We start from the raw sequence: 22,872 nt of genomic DNA on the forward strand, positions 1-22,872 counted from the left end.
TTAGCCGACAGCCCGGCAGTGTGAGGTGATGAAGTGTAAGGTGAGAAAACAAAACTGGAATCAAAAGTAAAGTAAAACTATCATGATATACTCCATATAGACACCAGTTAACTTGGTCCCAGCCTCTTGAGACAGATTGGGCGGATGGGTCCAACAGGTTTGCAGTGGTGGAAGTAACTAATTACACCAACTCTAATGACTGTGATTAAGTCCTTTTCTTTGGGTACTTGAACACTTTTAGGACGGTTTCTTTCAAGTCTGTAATTTTACCCCTAGTTACATACTGTGTTACCTACCTAGTTGGTTTCAAAAACTATATATACTGTGAAAAAAACAAAAAAAGAAACTGTATACCATAAAATACTGAGTACTGAAAACCCTGACACACGTACAAAAAGATACAAAACTCTGCAGCAGGCTCAGACTTGGAGAGGTGGCCATAAAATCGGAGCACAACAAGCAGGAGCTGGGAGTAATTTAGACTGAAGATTAGAGGAAACAGAAACCCCTTTTGGTTAAATGCCTTTTGGTACTCTGCACTTTTACTTTAATGTCATTTTTAATACCAGTGGTTTGCTTGTAATTGAGTAACATCTCAGTAATATAACTGTACTCGAGTACAGATTCACTGACCAGACATGAACACAGATTGTTGCTCTTGCCTGTCAGTGGTCCAGATGTGCAGAGCTTGACCTAGGTGCTTTCATCGTTTCCCAAATCTGACCTGAACCGTTTTTTTATTAGAAAATGAAAACGTCTGACATGATACAATGATGTCATTTTATATGCCTTGCGCTTGAACAGTGTGAAAAATCCCTCAACATCATGCACAGGCTGCCTTTCAGGGGAAGGACTGACTACCACAACAGGAAGTTATGTGCACTATTTCTGGACTGCTGTGCTGAATGTACACACGATATGCTGCTACCACTAACAGATCATGTCATAATGATCAGCCTGTCTAGAGCAAGCTTTTTGAAAAACTGCCATTATAATGATTTCAGGTGATATAACACTGATTAGAGGAGACATGAGAGTATATTTATATATATATGTATACACATATCTGTGAAATGTGTGATGTCTTGCTTACACTGTGACTAATCCTGTCACTGTGCTCGCTGCTGGCTGCAGTCATTTCTTCTGCATCTTCATGTTGCTGCCTTGAAACAAAAGGCGTGCCAGATGGAAGTCTCACTTTCAAATGTGCAAAGACAGATCGACACCTCGCAGTTAAGGATGGTTTTACGTCACCTCGGATCTGTTTTGTGAAAAGAAGCGGCACGCCCAGATGTAAAAAGGCCGAGATAAAAACATATCCAACTACAATGGCGCTCAGTAGAGTGCATACCTCTGCTAAGGCCCATCATCACCCTTAATACCATCCAGCCTAATCCAACATTATATAATATGTATGAATATTTTGGTCTGCATCAAAAATGTACTTATAGATACCAGCCACCTAAATAAGACAGATTTTTTTCTCATCAGTATCCATGCATTATTCCCTGAGAAGTTAACGAAAATGTAAGAAAAACACACAACATCTCGCAATGTTAAAGTAAGTGAGAAAACAATCTGGATCCACTCCAAAGGTTAACAGGGTCTATTCTGGGTCAAGACCCGTCCTCCATCCATGTTTAGTGGAAATCCTCTCTGAAGTATTTTTATGTAATCCTGCTGACAAACCAACCAACCACCCAACAAAGGGACATTGGTGACAACATAATCTCCTTGGCAGAGGAAATAATCTAAAACAATGCATTTTCAGTTCTGCTTTCCAGTTTAGTATTCGCTTGAAGGTTTTGAAATGGAAGTCAGCCCCTCATCTTTATTATTAAACGTGCCTGTAAATAGAAGAGATAACCGATTCCTCTGAAGACTATTTTGACATGTGCCTTTGCCTTTTGCCTTCATTGAAGCTACAGCGTGGCGTCCAACCCATGGCTCATTTTCCGAGTTAAAATGGGGTTTCTCTGCAGATTAGTGCCTAACCAAGAGGTCCCCATGTGATTAATGAGCGGCTGAAGGCTCCAGTGTGTGTGGACAGAGGAAGAGGGAGGCCGGTTGCTCACACAAGGGTGTCTGTTTGCTGTGCGCTAACGGCAGTTTGCCTCCAGTCCCGTTTGTTGTCCCATGGGAAAGTGTGAGAGCTCTGAGCTGCCTCCCTGACCTTGGAGAGGGGCCGGGGAGCAGCGCATCAACCTGGGCAGATGTTCAGGTTCGTACGCCGGCACGCCCCTGCCTGCCATTACCCTGCCCCCAAGGGTGCAAACACGCTCACACTTGAGACAGCGTGAGGTGCTTTCCAATGCACTGTGTTTACATGTGTGCAGTATAGAGAGCACAGTGTATGTGTGGTAGCCGAAAAGGATCCCGACAAACAAATTTATTTTTAAACCCACTTTGTTTAGTTCATAAGAGAACATAATGACTTATTTACAGTATGCTTAAGAATGTAGGTCAGGCAGCAGATTGCGGTCTCAGTTTGTATTCCCTTGTTTTATGGCTCTGCCGCGAAACATTGGAGGCTGCACACAATCTGTCATCACACTACAAATCTGTGATGGTAATTTGCACGTTCGTGCATCTTCCTTGAAGCGCCAAATTGTGGGGTGCACCCGAAAAGCGATTTGAGAGCCAAGAGTAAAACCAAATATCTGCACAGATTCATTGTGCTCCATGTCCAGACTCCTGCAGTGGAAAGTGAAGAGCTGGTTGAAACAGGTGGCAGAGACGGTCTCTCATTGTAGGAAGCTGTCTTTGCGGTGACATTCCTGAGAAGTTTAGTCCTTCAAGACAGCCTGTGAAGGACAGTCGCCGCAAGGACACACACATATCAGGCCGGCATACTCTGATTTAATAGTCAACTTGTGTAAATAAGTAACCCATAAGTGGCACTGCTCATGCGGCCAGTTTATCCAAATGGCTCCAAGAGGCTCGGCAGTTGAAAACACAACCTCGCACAGCAGGACAACGTGTGACGCAGATTTCGAAATCCAATCGAACATTCTGGCCGTCTAATGAAAGAACAACCTGTCTGTGCTCGCGTCATGGCTGATCTGCGAAGAACAGTTCTTTAAAGCGATCATATTGCTGTGAGTGTGAAACCCACATTCCCCACTGGTGCACCTTCCCTCAGGGCACCTTCTGGATGTGTGTTTGCGTGTCTAGACGAGACATCTGCATACCTGTGAGCGAAGAACGCAGTGCTTTATTATCACATTAATGACGCCACTGACGTAAGTGTGATGCCTTTTGTGTTTCATACTGTAAAATGAAAAGAGCACTTCTGTCATTATTACAGGTTTTATACAGTGATTTATGTGCAAACATTTACTGTCTGTCTGAGGAAGATTTCCTCTTTAAACACTTACTGGTGATTGTTCTTTATAGTGGAGTCACTGATCTTATTTTAGGAAACGTCTGGTAAGCGCCGCATCATTTTTGGTCCTTATAAAGTAAAGACGAGATCTGGAGATACTGTGGTATTTTAAGAACTGGACGGCATGTTCCACACAAGCCTCAGATAGGAACATTTTTAGATTAGGTCAATGGATCATTGAAAAAAGGTTTCAGTGGTGCTGGCTTTTCCTCAGTTTTAGGGCTGCAACTCATGATATTTTCATTGATCTATCGGTCAATCAGCGTTTTGATGAATCAAGCAATGTTTTAATCTCCATGATGTCAAAACAATGGGTAATATCCATATACATAGAAATCTTTAATAGCCTTTTTTGGATCAGAGTTAAAGTGAATTGAAATAGACACAACCTGCACAACAGAGATTAACGAATCACCATGTGTTTGGCGTTTGTGCTCGTGCAAAACTCACAGGTAGCCTACAATCTAAATAAGTCACTTGCAAATAGAATGAGAGTCGTTTGTGCGTCTTTATTTCAACCTAATCGTGTTTCAAAGCGTGCTCTGGTTTAGATCAGAGGTGACTCTGTTAATCAGCAGGCGGTTACAGTGTCAAGTTGAGCGTGCAGCCGCAGCTTCTGCCTCTTAATTTTCAGTATGGATGAGTGAACATGAGTCAGATTTTTCATTTCATTCCACTCAGTTATTTTTGTGCAGCTGCACACTACTGATCTGTGGGTGTCATATGAGTGCTGACATCAATTTTATGTCAAATCAGCTGCTGTTTAAGGATATTGGCTACAAACAGGCGTATGGGACGCCGCTACTTCCCGGCAGCGTCCAGTGTTGCGGCTAATAGATCATGTTGTGAAGGATCGGTGCGTCGGCTGTATCAGAGGCATCCTTTGTACCAGAATAACCCTTCTTTATACTTTGAAGGACAACTTTATTTTGATGATTATTTTTGGTTTTCTCACTATTGACTGTTGGAGATGACAGATAACCCAACATGATGAAAAAATGCGTGTTATGTTTGTGAGAACTGATTTGAGTTTTAGCCATTTTTGGTAGGACATTTTCACCAGTCCGTTAAATGGCTGTTTCTGGGGTTAAGACTTGGTTTGGTGGTATAGGTTCAGAATTGGGTTAAGGTTAGGGTTAGGGGTAGTTTTGATGCTTAATGTTAGGATAAGGGACTTGGGAATGCATAATGTCAATGAGGGTCCTCACAAGGACAGCTGTACAAACGTGTGTGTGAGTCTGTGTGAGTATCACCTCCTTGGAAAAAAGCATGAGGAAAAAACCAAGCATCATGTGAGCGTTGATATTTTATATCTAAAGCACTTCTAATAATGTGTTCAGACATGTTTATGCACAATCGTGTATGCATGAATCCGTCTGCATATGTGTGCTGTGTCAGGGACTGATGAAGCGAGGAAAGTAGGCTGTAGATTCTCTGTGATTATGTTGCATTAACTGGACATGTGAGTACAATAAAGTCCCCCCCCCCCTCTCACAACCCCCTTTCAAAGCAAATACAGCTGATCCAGAGAATGCCCAATCCCCCCCGGGGGCAAACCTCACACACATCAATCTGCATGACCTAACCACTCTGTCACCATCCGCTCAGCTCACCAACACATCCCTGGACTGACCCACTCCCAAACGTTGCCGCTGTCGGTTTGGTGACAAGTCCTGAGCCATCCTGAACGCCAGTGTCAGTTGTGAATGGTACAATATGACCTCGCTCCCCCGACTCCGCCCATCTCGGTCTCATCCCATCTGGGTATCTCCAGGAGCAGATTGATAGCAGGGGCACCCAGCTGACTGCCCATCAGATACATGAATCACTGCACAGAAGGTACCTGCCTGCAACTTAACACCCGCTGTCGCTCCAAACCACACCCACACACTGTGGTCACGTCTGCTGCGAGACGCAAATAATTAACCCCAATTAATCATGTTTTTGTCATGTCTTCATTAAATTGAACCTTGTAGTGGGATGAACCGATGAAGTGGTTTTGGCGACAGATTTTCTCGCAGACCGTCAGTGATTTTTGCCGTTGTTTCATAAAGATGATCACAGGTTTTCAATTGTCATCTCAAAATATCTCGTGTTTAGAGCAGCGGCTCACAGTCGAGAGAGATCTTTCATGCTAATAATACCTTTGAATTGAAAATAGAGAGAGCCTGTGGTCTGGTGTTTACTCCAGCACCCAGCAGGACATCTTTTTTGCTGTGTCATGGGAGGACATAGCCAGACATCGTCTGCACCAGCAACTTCAATGAATAGTCTGATGATTTGGAGCGAGGGTGGAGCCACATAGTGGAGCCTTGTTGGAGGGTGGAGGGCTCGTCTGCCTGGCGGGGGCCCCGTCCTGCGGGAGCTCTGGGCGACCAGCAGGTGGATGAAAGGCCCACTGTGAGCTGCAGATGGTGCACGGCCTGGATTGGAGGATGGAGCTCACAAAGACTGCCTCCACTACACCCACCCCCTTCTAACCATCGTTGTCTACATGATTCCACTGCTATAGAAGAATCCCCCAGCCAGCTGTGTGTGTGTGTGTGTGTGTGTTGGAGGGGGGAAGAGTCATCAATGTACAGCTGGGTCACAGCTTCAAGGTCCGAGCCTCAGGGAGAGGGAAAATTTACTCTTAATGGAAAACAAGTATACCCTGTGACCTCGGCTTTAGGCTGTCCCCATGTGATAATTTCTGTCCCCTTAACCTCTGGGCTTATTTTCCCCTTTGCGCTGCCTCAGACTGTCTCATGGCCTTCTCTCTCACTTCTGCTTACAGATCGAGGCCTGTCTGGTCTGTTGTTGCTCATTTAAGGAGGCTTAGAAGCCGGAGCCTATTTAAAGGCGCAGCCACAGCCCCTCATGACGCCTCGTAACCTCAGGGATTAAAGGTTGCCACATCCGCATGTACACGTTGAATGAAAGCTACTGATATGATGTTTTGTGTGCTCTCCACGCTAATCCGTCCACAGCAAACAGAGCCCTCGCTGCAGTCGGTCAGTGGGTTGTTTGCTCTCAGTAAAGCTTATGCGGCTTAATTGTTCGATGAGGGGTGGTAGCTATATGTATTGGCACGCACTAAGGGCATGGCGGCGCGGGAGCGTTTTGCTTCCCCCGGCAGTGTGGATGTGGCACTTCAGTTCGGCGGGACTGAATCACTGGAAGCTGTTTTTATCTGTGGCTGTGCAGCTCCTCACATAGGTCTCTAATTATCTTGTCACCCTGAGATAATTCAGAAGACAGGAATCGTTTACACACACACACACACGCGCGCGCGCACACGCGCACACATCAATTTGCAGCTACTGAATCAATATGCGTCTGAAGGTGAAGTCTGCACAATGCGAGGTAGTCTTTGTATGCATTCTCGTAAATCCCCATGTATCTTAATGTTTCCTGTTTAAATGGATGCGTCATGTTTTATTTAATAGAAGACAGAGAGAGAGGGAGAGAGAGAGATTGTAAAGATTTCTGTGCATGCATGTGTATGCGTGCGTGAAAATGTCCTGATCTGTGCGAGTGAATCATCAACCTTGAGGCGTAATGCGCCTTCACTTGGGCTTCACGCGTGGTCCAAAGGCACCCAGTCGCCCAGAGTGAGCGCGGGTCTGGCTGATGGCGTATGTAGAGATTTGGTACGTGATGTACGTGCGTGAGGACAGACATCGAGCGACGATGAGCTTACACATCACAATCTGCCTGAGTGTGCCTCCACTGCTCTGGCGCTCCTGAGCGAGAGAGCCAGTATCTAAATATTTTAGCGTAAGAGGCAGATGCAGATGAGAGGCTGTGGCGGTATTCATCCATATTCTTGTTGCAAAATGGAAGCAGCCTGCTGATTAATGCGGGGCGGTGATTTTGCGGCAAATTGGCCTCGGTAATAAAGCAGATCACATGAGATACAGTCTGTACTAACTGTGTCGGACACTTTAGAATTAAGGTTTGTTATTTATGGATTCAGCATCAGCATGGACCAGTTTGCCTTTCTCATGGAACCGATGAGATCAACGTGTTAACAAATGTTGAAATATGAAGAATATCTATAAATATGCACAAGATGCCACATTTTACAGCATATGGCCACGGTTTATTGTTTATCAGGAAGAGTGCAAAGTGCAATAACTATACCTGAGTTATACCTACGAGGCATCTATTTCAATATCCATAGAAAATACTGTACATGATAATGCTTTCAGTTTGAAATAGCATGGTTCAAGTTGACGTACGGTTTCAGGTGAAGGTTTGGATGGTACACATATTAATGCCCACCTCAAGATGTTTAAAATAATTTGTTGATTCAGTACCTGCAAGACTGACCTATTGCAAATTAGCTAATGTTATAGCATGCTAACATGTACGGATGCAGCGATAATGGATTTTGATGGCACAATTATTGTCTGAGGAAAAATCTCTGTTTCTTGGCTCCATGATTATAATGCATTGATTTATTTCAGAACACTGCGGATACATGAAATCCCACGTTCATTCAGAGGTTATGTTGTATTTGTAGACATATTGGGTTGTCTATTGGTCCGTCTGTGCCATTCTAATGATGCAATTCTACCTTATTCAAGCAGTTACTGCGATCAGAAACAGAAATAATACAGCAACCAAGTGATAAAGCATGAAATGATGAACAGAAATAAACAAAAAGTCAACTCCAAGTGCAGTTGTTTGTTAAAAAAATGCGAAAATGAAACAACTGCTAAAAAAAAACAATGACGCATAATGTCCCTTTTATGAGAGTGAGAACAGAAACGCATCAAAAAACACGCCAAAAAGATATGGCGTTTTCACTTTCCATCCATTCATATGAATCTCAAGCCATTACCAGGCCACTCCCTGCGAGATCGATGGTGGAAATACTGAGATATTACTCAGCCGGTAGCACTCAAACCTTTGAGGGCCCGAGACTCTGGTGTAATCTTAGACCAGTGCTCGATGAGTAGGCGCTCTGCCCACCGCTCAGTCACGGAGACGTATTGATTAGCCTTTCAAACCTCTAAAGCAAACCTAATGGACGGTGCCAAGATCTTGCTTTCTAGGTTCTCATGTTTTCGTGTGTATTCGTGCCTCGCAGATTTGTCCAAGAATCGCCTCACGGAAATCCCTCCAGAAGTGTGTCTGTTCGCCCCCCTCGAGTCGCTCAACCTCTACCACAACTGCATCAAGTGCATCCCAGAAGCCATCATCAATCTGCAAATGCTGACCTATCTCGACATCAGGTGGGTCATCGCTAAGACTATACTTTCAGTTTGGGGAATGTATCAGTGTGTTTTATTTTACATCTCTCAGGAGGTGCTTGTTCCCCATTTAAGAACACAAACAGGGCATGAAATGCTCACATGAAAGAGAGGCATTTCCTCTTTTGCTGAAACTCAATTCCCAGCGCCCAGATACTCACTGCTACATCCTATTGTGTGCTGTTTACAATGTAGGTCACTGTTTTATCTTTATCCCCAGCCGAAATCTTCTGTCAGTTCTGCCAAAATACCTGTTCAGCCTCCCCCTCAAAGTTCTGCTCGTGAGCAACAACAAGCTCGTGTCCATCCCGGAGGAGATCGGCCGGTCCAAAGAGTTGATGGAACTGGTGAGCGGCGCGTACGTGTGTCGGTGCATATGAACTCCAGCAGATCGTGCCGCCAGTGTTATTCCATTTCCTACACTTTGTCTCCCCTTGCAGGACGTGAGCTGCAATGAGATCCAGGCGCTGCCAGCTCAGGTGGGGAGGCTCCAAGGCTTACGGGAACTCAACATCAGGAAGAACTGTCTTCACACGCTGCCTGAGGGTCAGTACATCACTACTCACCCCGTCGTTATTTAACGTTGACATTTTTGGCGGGCACACCGGTCCTCTCACGGCCAAGAATCACACCTCAACTGTGTTTTTTTATGTCGGCTGTCATGTAGACATCAGTTCTGCTCAAACCGCTCGATGGAAGATTAGTACTGTAGTTTTTGTTCTATGAAGTTCAAGGGCAAGTGAATGTGGCACAATGACTGTGAGCAACTCGAGTGTGTTACGGTCATATGGCCACCAAGTATGACCAAAGTTGCAGGTACCTCTTCGCAACCATAACCTCTAACCCCTGACCCATAACCCTGCAGTGAATTGAATTAATACAGTATAGTTTGATATATAATAATATATATACATTTTTCACAGAACTTTCCAATCTCCAAATCTAGAAAGGTTAAAAGCCATCCTTGGATCCTATGTGTGTATATTTAGTCTTTTGCAAGACTTACATGGAGCAAAATGTCACTCATCCATTGGGAGTTGTTTGGTGGCTCAGGAGGTTGCCAGTGCAGAAGAATCCTCCTTTGGGCAAGTGGGGCAAGACAGACGAGTGCACATTGGTCTGTAAATTCAGAGAAAGGGTCTTTAAACAAATAGCGGAAAGCACAAGCAAAACGCGTGTGTTAGGGTCGCAGGGGTCAAGTGTGATAAAGTTCCTGAGCTTAACCGAACTGCAAATAAATCACCGTGGTTCTCCTTTAAGACGTCGTCCTACTGCACACATCATTCAACAACCGCTGCTCATGAACCTCTTCTCGTCCCCACCTGCAGAGTTGGCTGACTTGCCTCTCATCCGACTTGACTTCTCCTGCAATAAGATCACAGAGATTCCTGCAGCTTACAGGAAACTCAGGCAGCTGCAGCACATCATCCTGGACAACAATCCTATGCAGTCTCCACCCGCACAGGTAAGTGCATGCCTCTCATTTTGTTAAGTTTGTGCATATAATGTAGATGTCATGCAAAAATATGTATATATATCTATGTATATATATAAATGCACAACGGTTTTTGTTGGTATCCTGTATGTGGTTGAGTTGACAGCTTGTCCCTCGCAATCTATCATCCTGGTACAACTGCACCATCTAGTGGATACATGAACCAGTCCTCCTTTAGAGATAACTTGTGTGCGTTTTGTCTGTTTCAGATTTGTCTCAAGGGCAAAGTGCACATATTCAAGTACCTGAACATCCAGGCGTGTAGGACGGACAAGAAGCCGGACACCCTGGACCTCCCCTCCCTCGGCAAACGCTGCCTCCCACAGCCACTCACCGATAGGTACTGACGACATGACGTGCAATGCACCTGCTTCATCGTGTATCATATATGTTCCTAGTGTTCAAAAGAATGATTTCCATCTACACATGCTCTCCTTTGATCATAGTTCACGGTGTTCTGTCGATTACCTGTTACTGAGGCGGATCACTAACGAGCAGTTTGCTCTGTATGTTCACAGCATGGAAGATTTTTATCCCAGCAAGAACCACGGTCCTGACTCTGGAATTGGTAGTGACAATGGTGACAAGAGGCTATCTACAACTGAGGTCAGAGTTCAACATGACATCGGCTGATAGCATTGAAAACACATGATGTTTTTTTACTACCTGCCAGAACATTTTTAAGATAGAATAGAATTTTCTTTGTGAAACGATGTTAAAGGTCCGCTGTGTAGGTATTTCGTGGCATCTAGCGGTGATATTTCAGATCGAAACCAACCGAACAGCTCCTCACCTCACCCTCCTCTACCTAAAATGCGAGATATCGTTCTTAGTTTCAGGCGACTATACTCTAATGGAAACATTATTTTTAATCTTATGATGCATTTCTGCCAGGTGATCCCCCTAAATCCTACACACTGGACCTTTAAGCAAAGTTTAGGTGCTGCCTCTAGCCAGTATTTTGTTTTGTTGGTTCACTTTTTTAGAATAGTTAATCTAATATATGGCAATAGCAGTCAGTCTTCAGACAAAGTCTCTTCAGTAGAGGATGAAAAAGCCTTGCAGTGGAAATGTAGGCTCATAGCAACAAATCTGAAGACGCCGAAGTGGGCAGGCCGCGGTAGAAATTGGTTGAGGATCATATGCAATGGCTGACAGGCAAGACAAAATAATGGTCAGGAAGGTGTGTATGCATCTAGGAATTATAATGTCTGTTTTAACTGAATGCTAACTGGGAAGATTGGTTAATGGGAAGCAGGTGGGTGGACAGGTGGCTCATAAAGGGTGACTGGCGCTCTGATGGAAGAGCTGGTCAGATGGAAAATAGCAAAGGGTACCACACAAGTCTCTTAAATTGCATTCACATTTGCCTCACTTGCCTCTTAATCCCTCATACAAAGCGGGAAAGATGCAAAGAGACGCAACTGAAGCGAAACACGAGTGTGAACAGAGAAAACCAAGCAATGTCATAGGAGCAATGAGGCGTTCCTTTCAACCCTTCATGTTTGATTGATGATTGAACAGCAGTGGAGCTATTGCTTAAATCTGCCAGCGCCTGTCCTTACTGTTATAGTGACACCTACACAAACGGTAGCCCGGACCTCCCAGTATGCAGCGTGATCGAATACGTTGCACCAGTGGCGTGCGCAGACTTTTTGAAGGGCAGGGGCGAAAAGAAGGGCACTTAAGCGCGCGTTTTGGCTCCCAAGAGGACACTTTAGCGCGTGTTTTGGCTCCCAAGAGGGCAGTTTATCATGTTTTAACCAGCCAAGGGGGCAGTTTAGTGTGTTTTGCCAATCAAGAGGGCACTTTAGCATGCTTTTTTGGCTCTCAGGAGGGCACTTTAGCGCGCGTATTGGCTCTCAGGAGGGCACTTTAGCGTGCGTTTTGGCTCTCAGGAGGGCACTTTAGCGCGCGTTTTTCAACAATTGGGCCACGAGGAGGGGCGACTGCCCCCCCCCCCCCCCCCCTTGTGCACATCACTGCGTTGCACCAGTGTTTTTCCGTCCTGTTCCTTGGGGGGCCCCTGCCCTCCATGTGTTAGATGTTTCCCTACTTTAACAGACTTGTTTTGAATGAGTGAATTGTTGTCAGACTGCAGCAGAGCTTGATGACGGGCTGATCATTTGAATCAGGTGTGTTGGAGCGGGGAAACATCTAAAACATGCAGCGCAGGAGGCCCTCCAGGACCAGGGTTGGAAAACCAGCTGAAAGGATGGCGCTGTTAATGAGATTCCCGTGCCCAGTGATTGATTTTAAAGGAGAGAATAACAGGCTGTTATACTTTGATGTAGGAGCAGAGTATTTATACGTCATGGCGTTCAGCTAAAAGTCTTCAGGGAAGGCTGCACTTTCGTGCAATCGCTCCTCAGAGCAGAAATAGGATCTTGCAAGATGGCCTGTCAGAATGATTTCCCAGTTCAAGCGAGAAGCGTGGAAATACGAAGTAAGAGGCTTGGGATGCACTTTTCGACGCACTCACACTTGGCCTAGTTGCTCAGTGCTGTGCCAAAGCGCGATTGTCCCAATCTCCCCAAGCCCCCCCCCCCGCTGGGCTGCACTCACATTGCTCCAGCCCCGTCCGTGCCTGAGCCTGGTTACCTCTTGTACATATGTGTCCATGTTGCGTACCCACGCTTGTGCTCGTGCATGAGCAACCATACCATGCCGAAGCACCTCTTCCAACCGTGCCAGGGCCACGAAACGGAGCGCTTACACTAGTAAAATCTCGACTTCAGGGGTCAAACGTTATGGTTTGCCTGGTGTGGGTGTGACCTCAGTCTGTACTGGCCGGAGGGCTTTTCCGGGAAACGACAGATGTGTGTGGGCGTTCAACGCTGACACAAGTAACCTCCCTGATCCTGTTGAGTCATATAAAAAAAAGTGAAAATAAGGTAGCAAAAAACATCCTGAGGAGTGGACGTGGCTCCCGGCCTAATAGTGCTGCATGAGTTGTTCACATACATTGGCACTGCCATGACAGCAGAACAATATCAGATGCTTGATCTATTAATCCAAGATTTATATGGTCAAATGCACATGAGCGTAAACCAAAGGGCAACAGTTTTAAAACTCAAGCCCTTTTTTGTACGTACTAAGAATGGAAGCATTGAGAGATAGGGATTAAAGTGTTAAGATTAATGATTTTTTTCTCTCACAGGCAACAAGGCAGAAAAAACAGATGTAGCAGGGTGTGAGGGAAGTTTAGTCTGCAGCCTTTAATTTGACTCTACAAAGACTAGCGCGTGAGCTCATTTAAACCAAACCGAGAGTTCACTCCTCGTTCTTTTCTTCCCCTGCAGCCTTCAGATGACGACACCGTCAGCCTGCACTCTCAGGTCTCAGAGACAGCCCGTGCTGACGCCCTCTCACTCCTCTCCAAAATGGATTCTTGCAAAGGTTACCGAAAATAAGTATCACATATTCCCCCTTGAAAGCAATAGCAGAGACTCGGGGGTTGTTGAATGAAGTGCCTAAGAATATTGAGAGTTTATATGACGAACGCGGATGCTTCCTCCCTCTATCAGATCAGGATCTCTATGACTTTATAGAGCCAAATCCGGATGAGGATCCTGCTCTGTCAGAGTCTGATGGGCAGCAGAGCAGCCGTGTGTCTTGTATAAAGGTATGAATCACATCTGTTTATTAATAGGGCGAATACAGCCAAAAACAGAAAGTTATTTAAAGACAATCGGTGGATGGTTGAAAGGAGATTAAATCAATGTCAGGGGATTGGCTCCTGACAAAGTGTGCGCGTGTGTGTCTGTGTTTTTCAGGAATTGGAAAAAGTTCTTAACATGTCCCACCAAAGCAAAGAAAAAGACAGCTCCAAAGAGGAGTCGGGGTGAGTTCATCGGTTTGCCCTAGCACGTAACACTTCTCATCATGTCTTATTCATCACCGAATAAAGCATGCAAGTCATTCAGGCTGCACGGAGAGTTCTGTGGAACTAAGGAGTCACCTGTTCAGGGATTCCAATGACTCACCGGGGCTGCAGTGACAGTAAAAGCGATGAAAAAGAACATTCCCAGAGGCACTGAGCTGCTCTTCTGCAAGGGTTAATCCAAGGGTTTTTTAATATCGTTTCAATTGACCTTTGTTTGAAAGAAAAAAGGGCGTTGAGATATCCGAGCAAACAAACGGCTCTGACATGTGCTCACTGTAGCTGACAGACAGTGAACAGATCCTCTCAACACTTGCTGCATGAAGTCATTGCATGCCTCAGCTTGAATATTTTTTACAACTGATAGATGGATAGATAATAATTTCAGTGATTTTCCTTCCAGTTCTGATAAGGAGCAGCTAGTGGAGGAGGAGGATGATGAGCTGAAGGAGGTGCTGGATCTGAGGAAGATTGCCGTGCAGCTCTTGCAGCAGGAGCAGCAGAACAGGTGCGTGTTTTTTTTTTTTTTTCCGTTTGGTCTCCGTGCGACGTCACGAAAAGCGAAAGCTGCTCTGTTAGTTTTTGATTTCCATCCGCTGCTCTGCTTGCATCCCCCTCTCACTTAAGTTTCGTTCTTCTTCACCGGACGACGCGTGGGACTCTGATACTGCTTTTTTTAAGATTTCGCATGCGGAAGCTGAAAAACGCACGAAAAGAGCCTCGCTCATTCTGTTTTCCTCAACATCCCGACAGTTTTTTTTTAAATTTTATCCCCCAAGTGTCGCTCCATCATGAGCTATTCACCTCTGCAAATCCTTATCAGCCTCGCATCACTTTCTCTCTTGTTTTCCCACTTTCTCTCCCTCAACTCTGCTGCTGAACGTTCGATGTGCGGCTTCTAGACGACGGTCCTTAATTTGCAGAGCAGAGAGTCTTATCCACCGACGGAGGGTGACCGGCCGGGCACACAGGTGGATGGACTTTCTTTATCACCACCTACACACTGTTTGTATGATAACCACAGATCAGGTCAAATGAATTGATACAGAAGGCCTCTGCTGAGTCCCTGTATCAACATGCACAGGACACAATTAATGCTGTCACTATGCTATGTTAAAAGTGCAATGTGTAAGAATCAGCCAGCCATCAAATTCCTACTCAAAACAAACAGGAGGCAGTAAATCACCATAGCAACTTCCCACTGCTGCCAGCTGTGGCTGGTTAGCTCAGTTAGCCGTGCAGCAAGCAGTCCTGGGAGCCCTCGACTGGGATCATCCCTATGTTCCCCGGGTCCTATGTTCCCCAGGTCCTATGTTCCCCGCTTTGTATGGAACCGGGGAACATAGGACCCTTTTTTAGAAAAAGGGTCCTATGTTCCCTGCTGTTCACCCAAAGGGTTAGGGTTTATTAGTCTTAAAACATGAAAAATGCCAGAACAGGAGGCAGACCCTCTACACGGTTTTGACTAGACTGTGGCGCCCACATAATTGTACTGTACACACTCCAGCATATGGATATTGTCCCGAATGCTTTTCAAAATAAACTGACAATATTGTAGGCCTAACGAAATTAAATTAAATTAACTTAAATTAAATCATTGAAGGCATAGACCTATGTCGCACAATGCAGCAGTTATGGAAATTATGGTGGAAAAAAATAATCCCTTAATATTACTGGACCCGTTAAGGAAAAGCGGGGAACATAGGACCGTTTTTTTAAAAAAAGGGTCCTATGTTCCCCGCTGTTGCCGGTTGATGAACAAACCGGGGAACATAGGACCTTTTTTTAAAACATAGGACCCGGGGAACATAGGTACACTCCCAAGTAGCGGGTTAGCGTGCTAACTTCAGAGGATATCTCTGCAGTGGGCTTCATAACATTAATACTGTTATTCTGTTGTATTTTGTTGATCATTTAATCTTTGAACATTTTCAACTAAAACTCTTGTACGTTGCACTTTTAATATGTTATATAAATGCTATGCCAGCATCCATTCCCATACGGGCTTTATGTTTTTCAGGGGTTTGTGTCCTTGTCAGTGAGTTACGATGAGGAAATCTGAGCTGTTTCTATGCTTGAATGAGAATTGTTTTTCATCCCATCCATTGTGCGGCTGCGTGGCCCTTTGTTGCTCAGTTGAGGGCCCTTCCAGAAAATCTGAGTTAGCACAGGATTTCTATTTTATCAGGACATCTATGCTTGTAAGTGTGTCTCTGTAAATGGATGACGTGCCTCAGGTAACATGAGTCACTGCTGTTGTAAATGACTCACACTGGGACAATACACCTGCGTCATGGAACAAAAACTCTTGTATTATTGTTCCATCGCTCCATAACTGAACCTGCTTCTGTTTCCATCTGCAGGTTCCTGAGTCACTCTGGGGGCTCCAGCAGCAAACCGAGGGCCCCACCTCAGACGGCTCGCAGGTATGTGCCGTTCAGTCACAGTCAAAGTGTTATCATGTAGATGGCACGTGGTAATGGTGACCACAGGCCGAGTAATCCAGTCTGCTGTGATTGTTATTTACTGTAGTTGTTCCCCGCTGTTTTACGAAAAGCTTGTGTGCCTAAAGACCGTACGTTTCGGGGGAAATTCCAATTTTTTTTCACACAATACACTGTAGTCTGTTTCAGGTTGGTTTTATGGAAATAGTATGCACACATTTCCCTTTTAATATGACACGATAGACTCCATGCCAAAAAGGGCTAGTAAGCTGGAATCTTTTATAGGGTTCCAATTAACCTCTATTTTCCCTCTTCATCACTTGACTATTTTTTTTTTAAAGTCCAATGATCCGAAACAGAAATATTTAAAATGTTATAAAATAAAGAGAACAAAAGATCAAGTGTCCAGCATCTCTGCTTGATAAATGACGCCAGAGGCAAATAATTTTAGCATGACTAATTCACTTTCCTTGTGAAAACATGTTTAGAGTAATCACAGATCAGACTTTGAGGGTTTATAACTTCTCAGTCTCGTCAGTCACGAGCCATTTTTTATTCCGACTGGGCTCTTGTTCCAATTATAAATTGAATATTAGGGTCCATCTTTGCCCCTTGTGTCATGCCCCTGCCTGTTTGACTAGGGGTAACTGCAAATTCTAGGGTCTCTGCCGAGGTAAATCCATAAAATAAGAATACCGTATTGCTTTTTAGAAATTATGATCCCAAATTCTATGGACAGTCAGGCAAACAGTCATGTTATGTTGGTGTCGAGCTACAGTTGTATCATTATATAGAAACAAGTGAAAGAAATGGGGGTTCATGGGTGTCTTTTCAGTCTGTTTCGATCGCAGGGGACTACCCTGACATTTACAGCTACCTTACTGAATGTCCGGGTGGTATATTTCTGCCATCTGTCTGTCATTAAGATAGATTTTTTGTTTTGAAGTTTGTCCGATGCGACTTGACTGTAAACCAGTTACATCGCTCTGGCGAACCAGATCTGTTTGTATTGATGCAAAAAAAAAAAACTTTCTCTATGAGCCAGCTAGGTCAGCTTCATCGCCACAATGACTTTTCCCTGCTTCAAGCAAAGTGGCACTGTGACTGCACTAAACCCAGTGGCGACCACAGCCAAATGAAGTGTAAGATATGCATTATGAGATTAAAATGTGCAAGTGTGGATGTAGCCACAGATACCACGAGTTGGTATGTCAAGCTCATGCCAATGACAGTCAGGAGAAGAACGAAATAACATCTTTCCCATCGAGGAAAGCCTTCAGTGCCGTTCTCGCTCTTCTTTCAAAGTCCACAAGTCCATACATTCACTTTGAATAAATAGGACCAGGACTTCGCTGAAAACAGTGCCCAGCTACCTTCTTCTTTTTTTCAAAGATAGTGTGCACAGATCCACATATTTGGAGGCATAGGACTTCATGAATTTGTGCAGTAATTCTAACCAAACTTATTTTCCGGAGAGTTGTGGCATCTTCACTTGCCCATACTTTGTTGCAGGAAGGGTGTAAAGATAAAAGATGACGCCAGAAGTTTGAGCGATTCCTTGACGATTTCTTGAAATTAAGATGGATCGGTAGATAACATTTTTTTCCCGATTTTCCAAGTGTACACCATCAGATACAGAGCTTTGGTTCTTGGCAGACTTTCAGCTTAATCGATATCCTTCTCCTAGTCATTCTTTCTTTGGGGCAGAAAAGAATACCATAAACTGTGCTTTTAATCGATTGACATGCAAATGCGCCACAGCAGCTTTCTAGGCGTGGCGCTTCTGGCTTTTCTTAGTTGTAACGGGACGAGTAACCCTGTCATCTATAGTGTTTATATATTACCTGAATGTGAAACAAGTCATCTGATGTTATTCATGTCTTTATTCTAGTGCTTCTCTGGATGAAGGAAGTAGCGGAGCATCGGTGCTTAGCGGACAGGTAACAGCATAACATCAGTGATATTTCCCATTTCTCACATCGCTCAGTAACTTACAGCCCGTCCACACGGAAACGCTCTTTTGTGTAAACGCACATTTTTTTTTCATCGTTTTGGTTTTAGTTCGTGGTAGCACCTCCCATTCCGTGTGTCACGTTGTCTCTCAGGTGGAAGCGATGATGATTCTGATTTAAAACGTTTTCCTTTGCAGCCGTCTTCTTCCTGCTCCTTTGATGGCAGCCTGAAGACGGATCAGTCAGATTCAGAGCCAAACTGGCCCGAGGTCCCGCCTGTACTGAACCAGAACGAAGACCGCAGGAGGAACAAGTACCTGAGAAAAGATTATCTGAAGGTGTGAGCATGCACATGTCTTAGAATGCATGGTCGGTTGAAAGTGATATTTCTGCAGAACACACCTCACTAATGGCCTGACAATAAATTCTCGGTTGTTTTTGTTTTTGATAGACTTGTAGATAAACATCTGTGAAATCGCTGCGCCTACGCAAGTTTATGCGAACAATACCTTTTTTGTTTGCGGTACCTGCAGAACCGAAAGGTTACGTTTAACACATTCTTACAGCAACATGTTTCCGGTCAAATCCACAGACGCACTTTTAATGGCGTTCACTGAACGTGTGGGAGATTCTTCCTTCAGATTAGGAGTCTAGTTTTCTCTAGAGCTTATCATGTTGATTAAAGATAGTGAAATAATGTATGATAATTATTTTTAGTGTCCTTGGTGGAACACCTGTTTAAGCGGAAACCATGAATAGGAACAAAGCCAAATGATTATTATCAAACAATTAAAAGGCATGCGTCTGTTCTCTCCTGACAGTACAAGTGTCAGAGCGCCCGGAAAAACTCCAGTGGAAATGACGACTGCGAGGTGGGTGTGACAAAACTTCCCATGTGGATGGAAATCTAGAGAGCTTGTTGTCTCAGGACATTTTTCAGAGCTCTAACAATGCCTTATTCTGATTGTGACACATGTTTGGTCTGCAGGAGGGCCTGCGCAGCGCTGACTTCAGCACCACTCTGACAGTGTTTGGACTAAAGCCAAGATCAGGTAAACTGCACGCCCTTGTTGGATACGATCTATACTGTGGCACAGTCTTTTTCCTTTTCACTGGGTAATAATCATGGAGCCTGGGCTTGAAAATATGTTGCCAAATGGTTATAATCATCTGCCTGTGTGGTCAAAATGTATGATATCACCCATGCATGTAAAGGTATTTAACATTAAGCGTGACCTCTTCTGAAGAAACCAAATAGTTACTCAGGGCTTAAGCGAGAATGTTTCTAAAATAGCAAATACAAGGAGTATAAATAGAACTTAGTTTTGGGGCAGCTGGCTTATAGTTGCTTCAATAAACACTGAGACAGTGCTTCATTGTAACCCATATCTGTCGTGATGTGAACACACTTCACACTTGGAGCCAAAATATTTTTTTTAGGTGGAGTCCTCCTTTCCCTGGAAGTGGGGGAGGTTTCTGAAGAACTGTTGATCTGTTCTATATCAGTCCATTAGCAGTCAAGTCAAGGCACAACAAGACCCGGGACTCTTTGTCTTTTGCAGACGAGTTTGATGTATGTGCACCAGTAAATCTTGTTTCAGTGCAACTAAGACATCTTGTAAATGTAGGCTTGTTATGAGATACTTGTCAAATCACGAGCAGTGGAAGAAGTGTTCAGATTCTTAGGAAGGAGTACTGATACCACACTGTGAAAGTACTCCATTACATTTAAGTCATTACAAATGTTTCTTAAAATATACCTAGAGTATCACAAACAGAAGTAGCCTAGTCAATGTAACAGTGTTCTATCGTTGCATTATTAATACTCAAGCGTTAATCTGGAAAAGTGAGGGCACGACTCTGACACCCATTATTTTCAACGGCTTGCACTGCGCCACAATGACTTTTCCCTGCTTCAAGCAAAGTGGCACTGTGACTGCACTAAACCCAGTGGCGAGCACAGCCAGATGAAGTGTAAGATATGCATTTTAAGATGAATATGTGTAAGTGTGGATGTAGCCTCAGATCAACACTAAGTGAGCGCTACCACGAGTTGGTATGTCAAGCTCATGCCAATGACAGTCAGGAGAAGAACGGAAAAACATCTTTTCCATCGAGGAAAGCCTTCAGTGCCGTTCTTGCTAGCCTTTCAATGACACAAACTCTCTGTTTCTGATATAACGGGTGCTTCACTGTAGCAGAATCTACGCTAACTTCTCGAGGAGGGAGCCGACGTCGTTGTTCCCGAAACTTACAGTCGCTTGACGTCAGACTTAAACCAGGACTGCAGCTGCCAGTAGTTCCTCAAAAAACACTGCCCCACATTGATTCACCTACTTTGTGTTTGGCCAAAAGTGCATAACTTGACACCTGGCAAGGTTTCCTAAAGAATCACACGATCACATGATCTCAGGAATCCATCTGCCTCACAGGGTAACAGGGCTGAAACTAAAGACAATGGCACCACAGTTATGAAGAACCAAGGGACCAAAGTGACAGGTTAACTGCAAATTAGCTCAATGTTCGGCACGTTTTCTTAATTTGGATCATCAGTTATTAAAAGTGTTTATATGGTATAGAGTAAATTTGATTAGATAAACCAAGATAAATTAACTGGACTCCCTTCCAAGTCCACAAGTCCATACATTGACTTTGAATAAATAGGACCAGGACTTTGCTGACAACAGTGCCCAGCCACCGTCTTTTTTTTTTTAAGATAGTGTGCACAGATCCATATATTCATCTTGCAAAACCTACTGTGATAAATAGCACCCGGAGGCATAGGACTTCTACTGCTTCATGAATTTTTGCAGTAATTCTAACCAAGCTCTTTTTCCGGAGAGTTGTGGCATCTTCACGTGCCCATACTTTGTTGCAGGAAGGGTGTAAAGATAAAAGATGACGCCAGAAGTTTGAACGATTCCTAGACGATTTCTTGAAATAAAGATGGATCAGTAGATAACATTTTTTTTCCCGATTTTGCAAGTGTATACCATCAGATACAGAGCTTTGATTCTTGGCAGACTTTTCTGGACAGTGGGGTGGAATGTGTGTCTCTTATCCCTTATCACAATGTCCTGAAGGATTTTCTCCGTGTCACTTATCACTTTGTGTTGCCTGGAATTGAGAGCAGTGTTCTTCTCGTTTATTATTCCAGCCTTCACCAGAGGAAGCCGACAGGAGTACACCTCCACAGACCCCAGTTTCACCATGAGGAGGAAGATGGAGCACTTGAGAGAGGAAATGGAGCAGATAGGACTCTTGCGGCAGGTCAGACCCCTCACATTCTGTTTATGCATTTTGCACGAAGCACAAGCCAAAGCCTGCCAGATCCTGCTTTTGTTCCATTGTTCGTACATTGATGTGAGCAGGTGACCTCAGTTAAAGGTATGGAAGTGAGTCACACTGAAATGACTCATCTAATTGTGAAAGGCCTTACATTCAATTGCGATTTGTGTTACATTTTTCTCTGTCACTCGTGGCTGATCACGACACCTCGCCACCACGATGCTGTTGCTTCTCAAGTTGAGAAACGACCAACTTCCTGTCAGAGTTTGTATTTTACATTTAGTAGTGGTGCTTTGTAGAATTGATAGATTTTAGCACTAGTACTTTTTGGTAGTAGGACAAGTAGTTTTTAGTAGTGATAGTCGTACTTTCTGAGCAGCTGTTGTAGTTTATGTCACGGGCAGCAGGTAATGAAGGCTTCGGATGGCTAACCCTTCACTAAATTTACGTCTTTAGTCTATTTTTCGTGTAAAGATGATGAATTGAAAGGTGATGAATTGCACCTCTATCCGCATGGTAATATGTGAATCAGGTGGCTTGTGATTTATAGGGGATGGAATTTGAGTGGGTAAAATGATGGATCTCGGATTAGGACATTTTTTTTTTACTCTACCTGAAGCGTTCCCCAGAAGCAGAAATAATAAGTGTATCCCCTGTGCGCATTTATGCACGTGGCGCAGCAGCTTAACCTAACTGATTATTTTAAGTTTCTTGACAGCCGGACAGGATCCGTCAGAACCCAATGTTGAATAATGTTCTTCTTTATATCCAAAAGAATCACGCATGCAGTTGAGCTTCAGAAAGTAGTCGTCCTCCCGATGAATCCAGAGCTCCATCAGAGCCATCTAAAAATATTTCCTTCGAAAGTTTAATTCCGTTCTTTCTGGAGAGCTTCCTTTGTCCTTTCGAGGTCATGACTACAGCTAGCTAGTTTTGCTGCTTAATTCTGCCGCGATTTATGCTGCAGAGACATGCGCACATGGATGTTTGAAATACCAAAAGCAGCCTCTCTAATCATTTAATCATGTCATTAAAGGAAACACTGTAAGAAATTGCTTGATTTACACAGGATCCTGCCTTCCTATCAAGTCTCTTTGCTTCCAGTTTTGGATACGTGAAATGTAGTGATGGCAGAAGCGAGCTTTGTGCAGGTCATTTGAGCTGTGCTGGCATGTGGTTTAATAC

The 22,872-nt window shown here is 44.2% G+C and overlaps 1 protein-coding gene across 1 annotated transcript in view; it reads left to right on the forward strand.

Moving 5' to 3' along the window:
• Positions 1 to 22,872, forward strand: part of lrch2 (leucine-rich repeats and calponin homology (CH) domain containing 2) — a 31,455-nt gene that overhangs the window by 2,066 nt on the left and 6,517 nt on the right. The window contains exons 2-18 of the mRNA XM_030438607.1: positions 8,463 to 8,607; positions 8,846 to 8,972; positions 9,066 to 9,171; positions 9,954 to 10,090; positions 10,330 to 10,460; positions 10,639 to 10,726; positions 13,423 to 13,519; positions 13,648 to 13,745; positions 13,897 to 13,964; positions 14,407 to 14,511; positions 14,906 to 14,974; positions 16,367 to 16,429; positions 18,339 to 18,387; positions 18,597 to 18,737; positions 19,221 to 19,271; positions 19,388 to 19,451; positions 21,557 to 21,669. Of these exons, the coding sequence (XP_030294467.1) occupies positions 8,463 to 8,607; positions 8,846 to 8,972; positions 9,066 to 9,171; positions 9,954 to 10,090; positions 10,330 to 10,460; positions 10,639 to 10,726; positions 13,423 to 13,519; positions 13,648 to 13,745; positions 13,897 to 13,964; positions 14,407 to 14,511; positions 14,906 to 14,974; positions 16,367 to 16,429; positions 18,339 to 18,387; positions 18,597 to 18,737; positions 19,221 to 19,271; positions 19,388 to 19,451; positions 21,557 to 21,669 (1,652 nt within the window). The remainder of the gene's footprint in view (positions 1 to 8,462; positions 8,608 to 8,845; positions 8,973 to 9,065; positions 9,172 to 9,953; positions 10,091 to 10,329; positions 10,461 to 10,638; positions 10,727 to 13,422; positions 13,520 to 13,647; positions 13,746 to 13,896; positions 13,965 to 14,406; positions 14,512 to 14,905; positions 14,975 to 16,366; positions 16,430 to 18,338; positions 18,388 to 18,596; positions 18,738 to 19,220; positions 19,272 to 19,387; positions 19,452 to 21,556; positions 21,670 to 22,872) is intronic.

This window comes from Sparus aurata, chromosome 13, assembly GCF_900880675.1.
Source record: "Sparus aurata chromosome 13, fSpaAur1.1, whole genome shotgun sequence".
In the NCBI taxonomy this organism is placed as follows: Eukaryota; Metazoa; Chordata; class Actinopteri; order Spariformes; family Sparidae; genus Sparus; species Sparus aurata.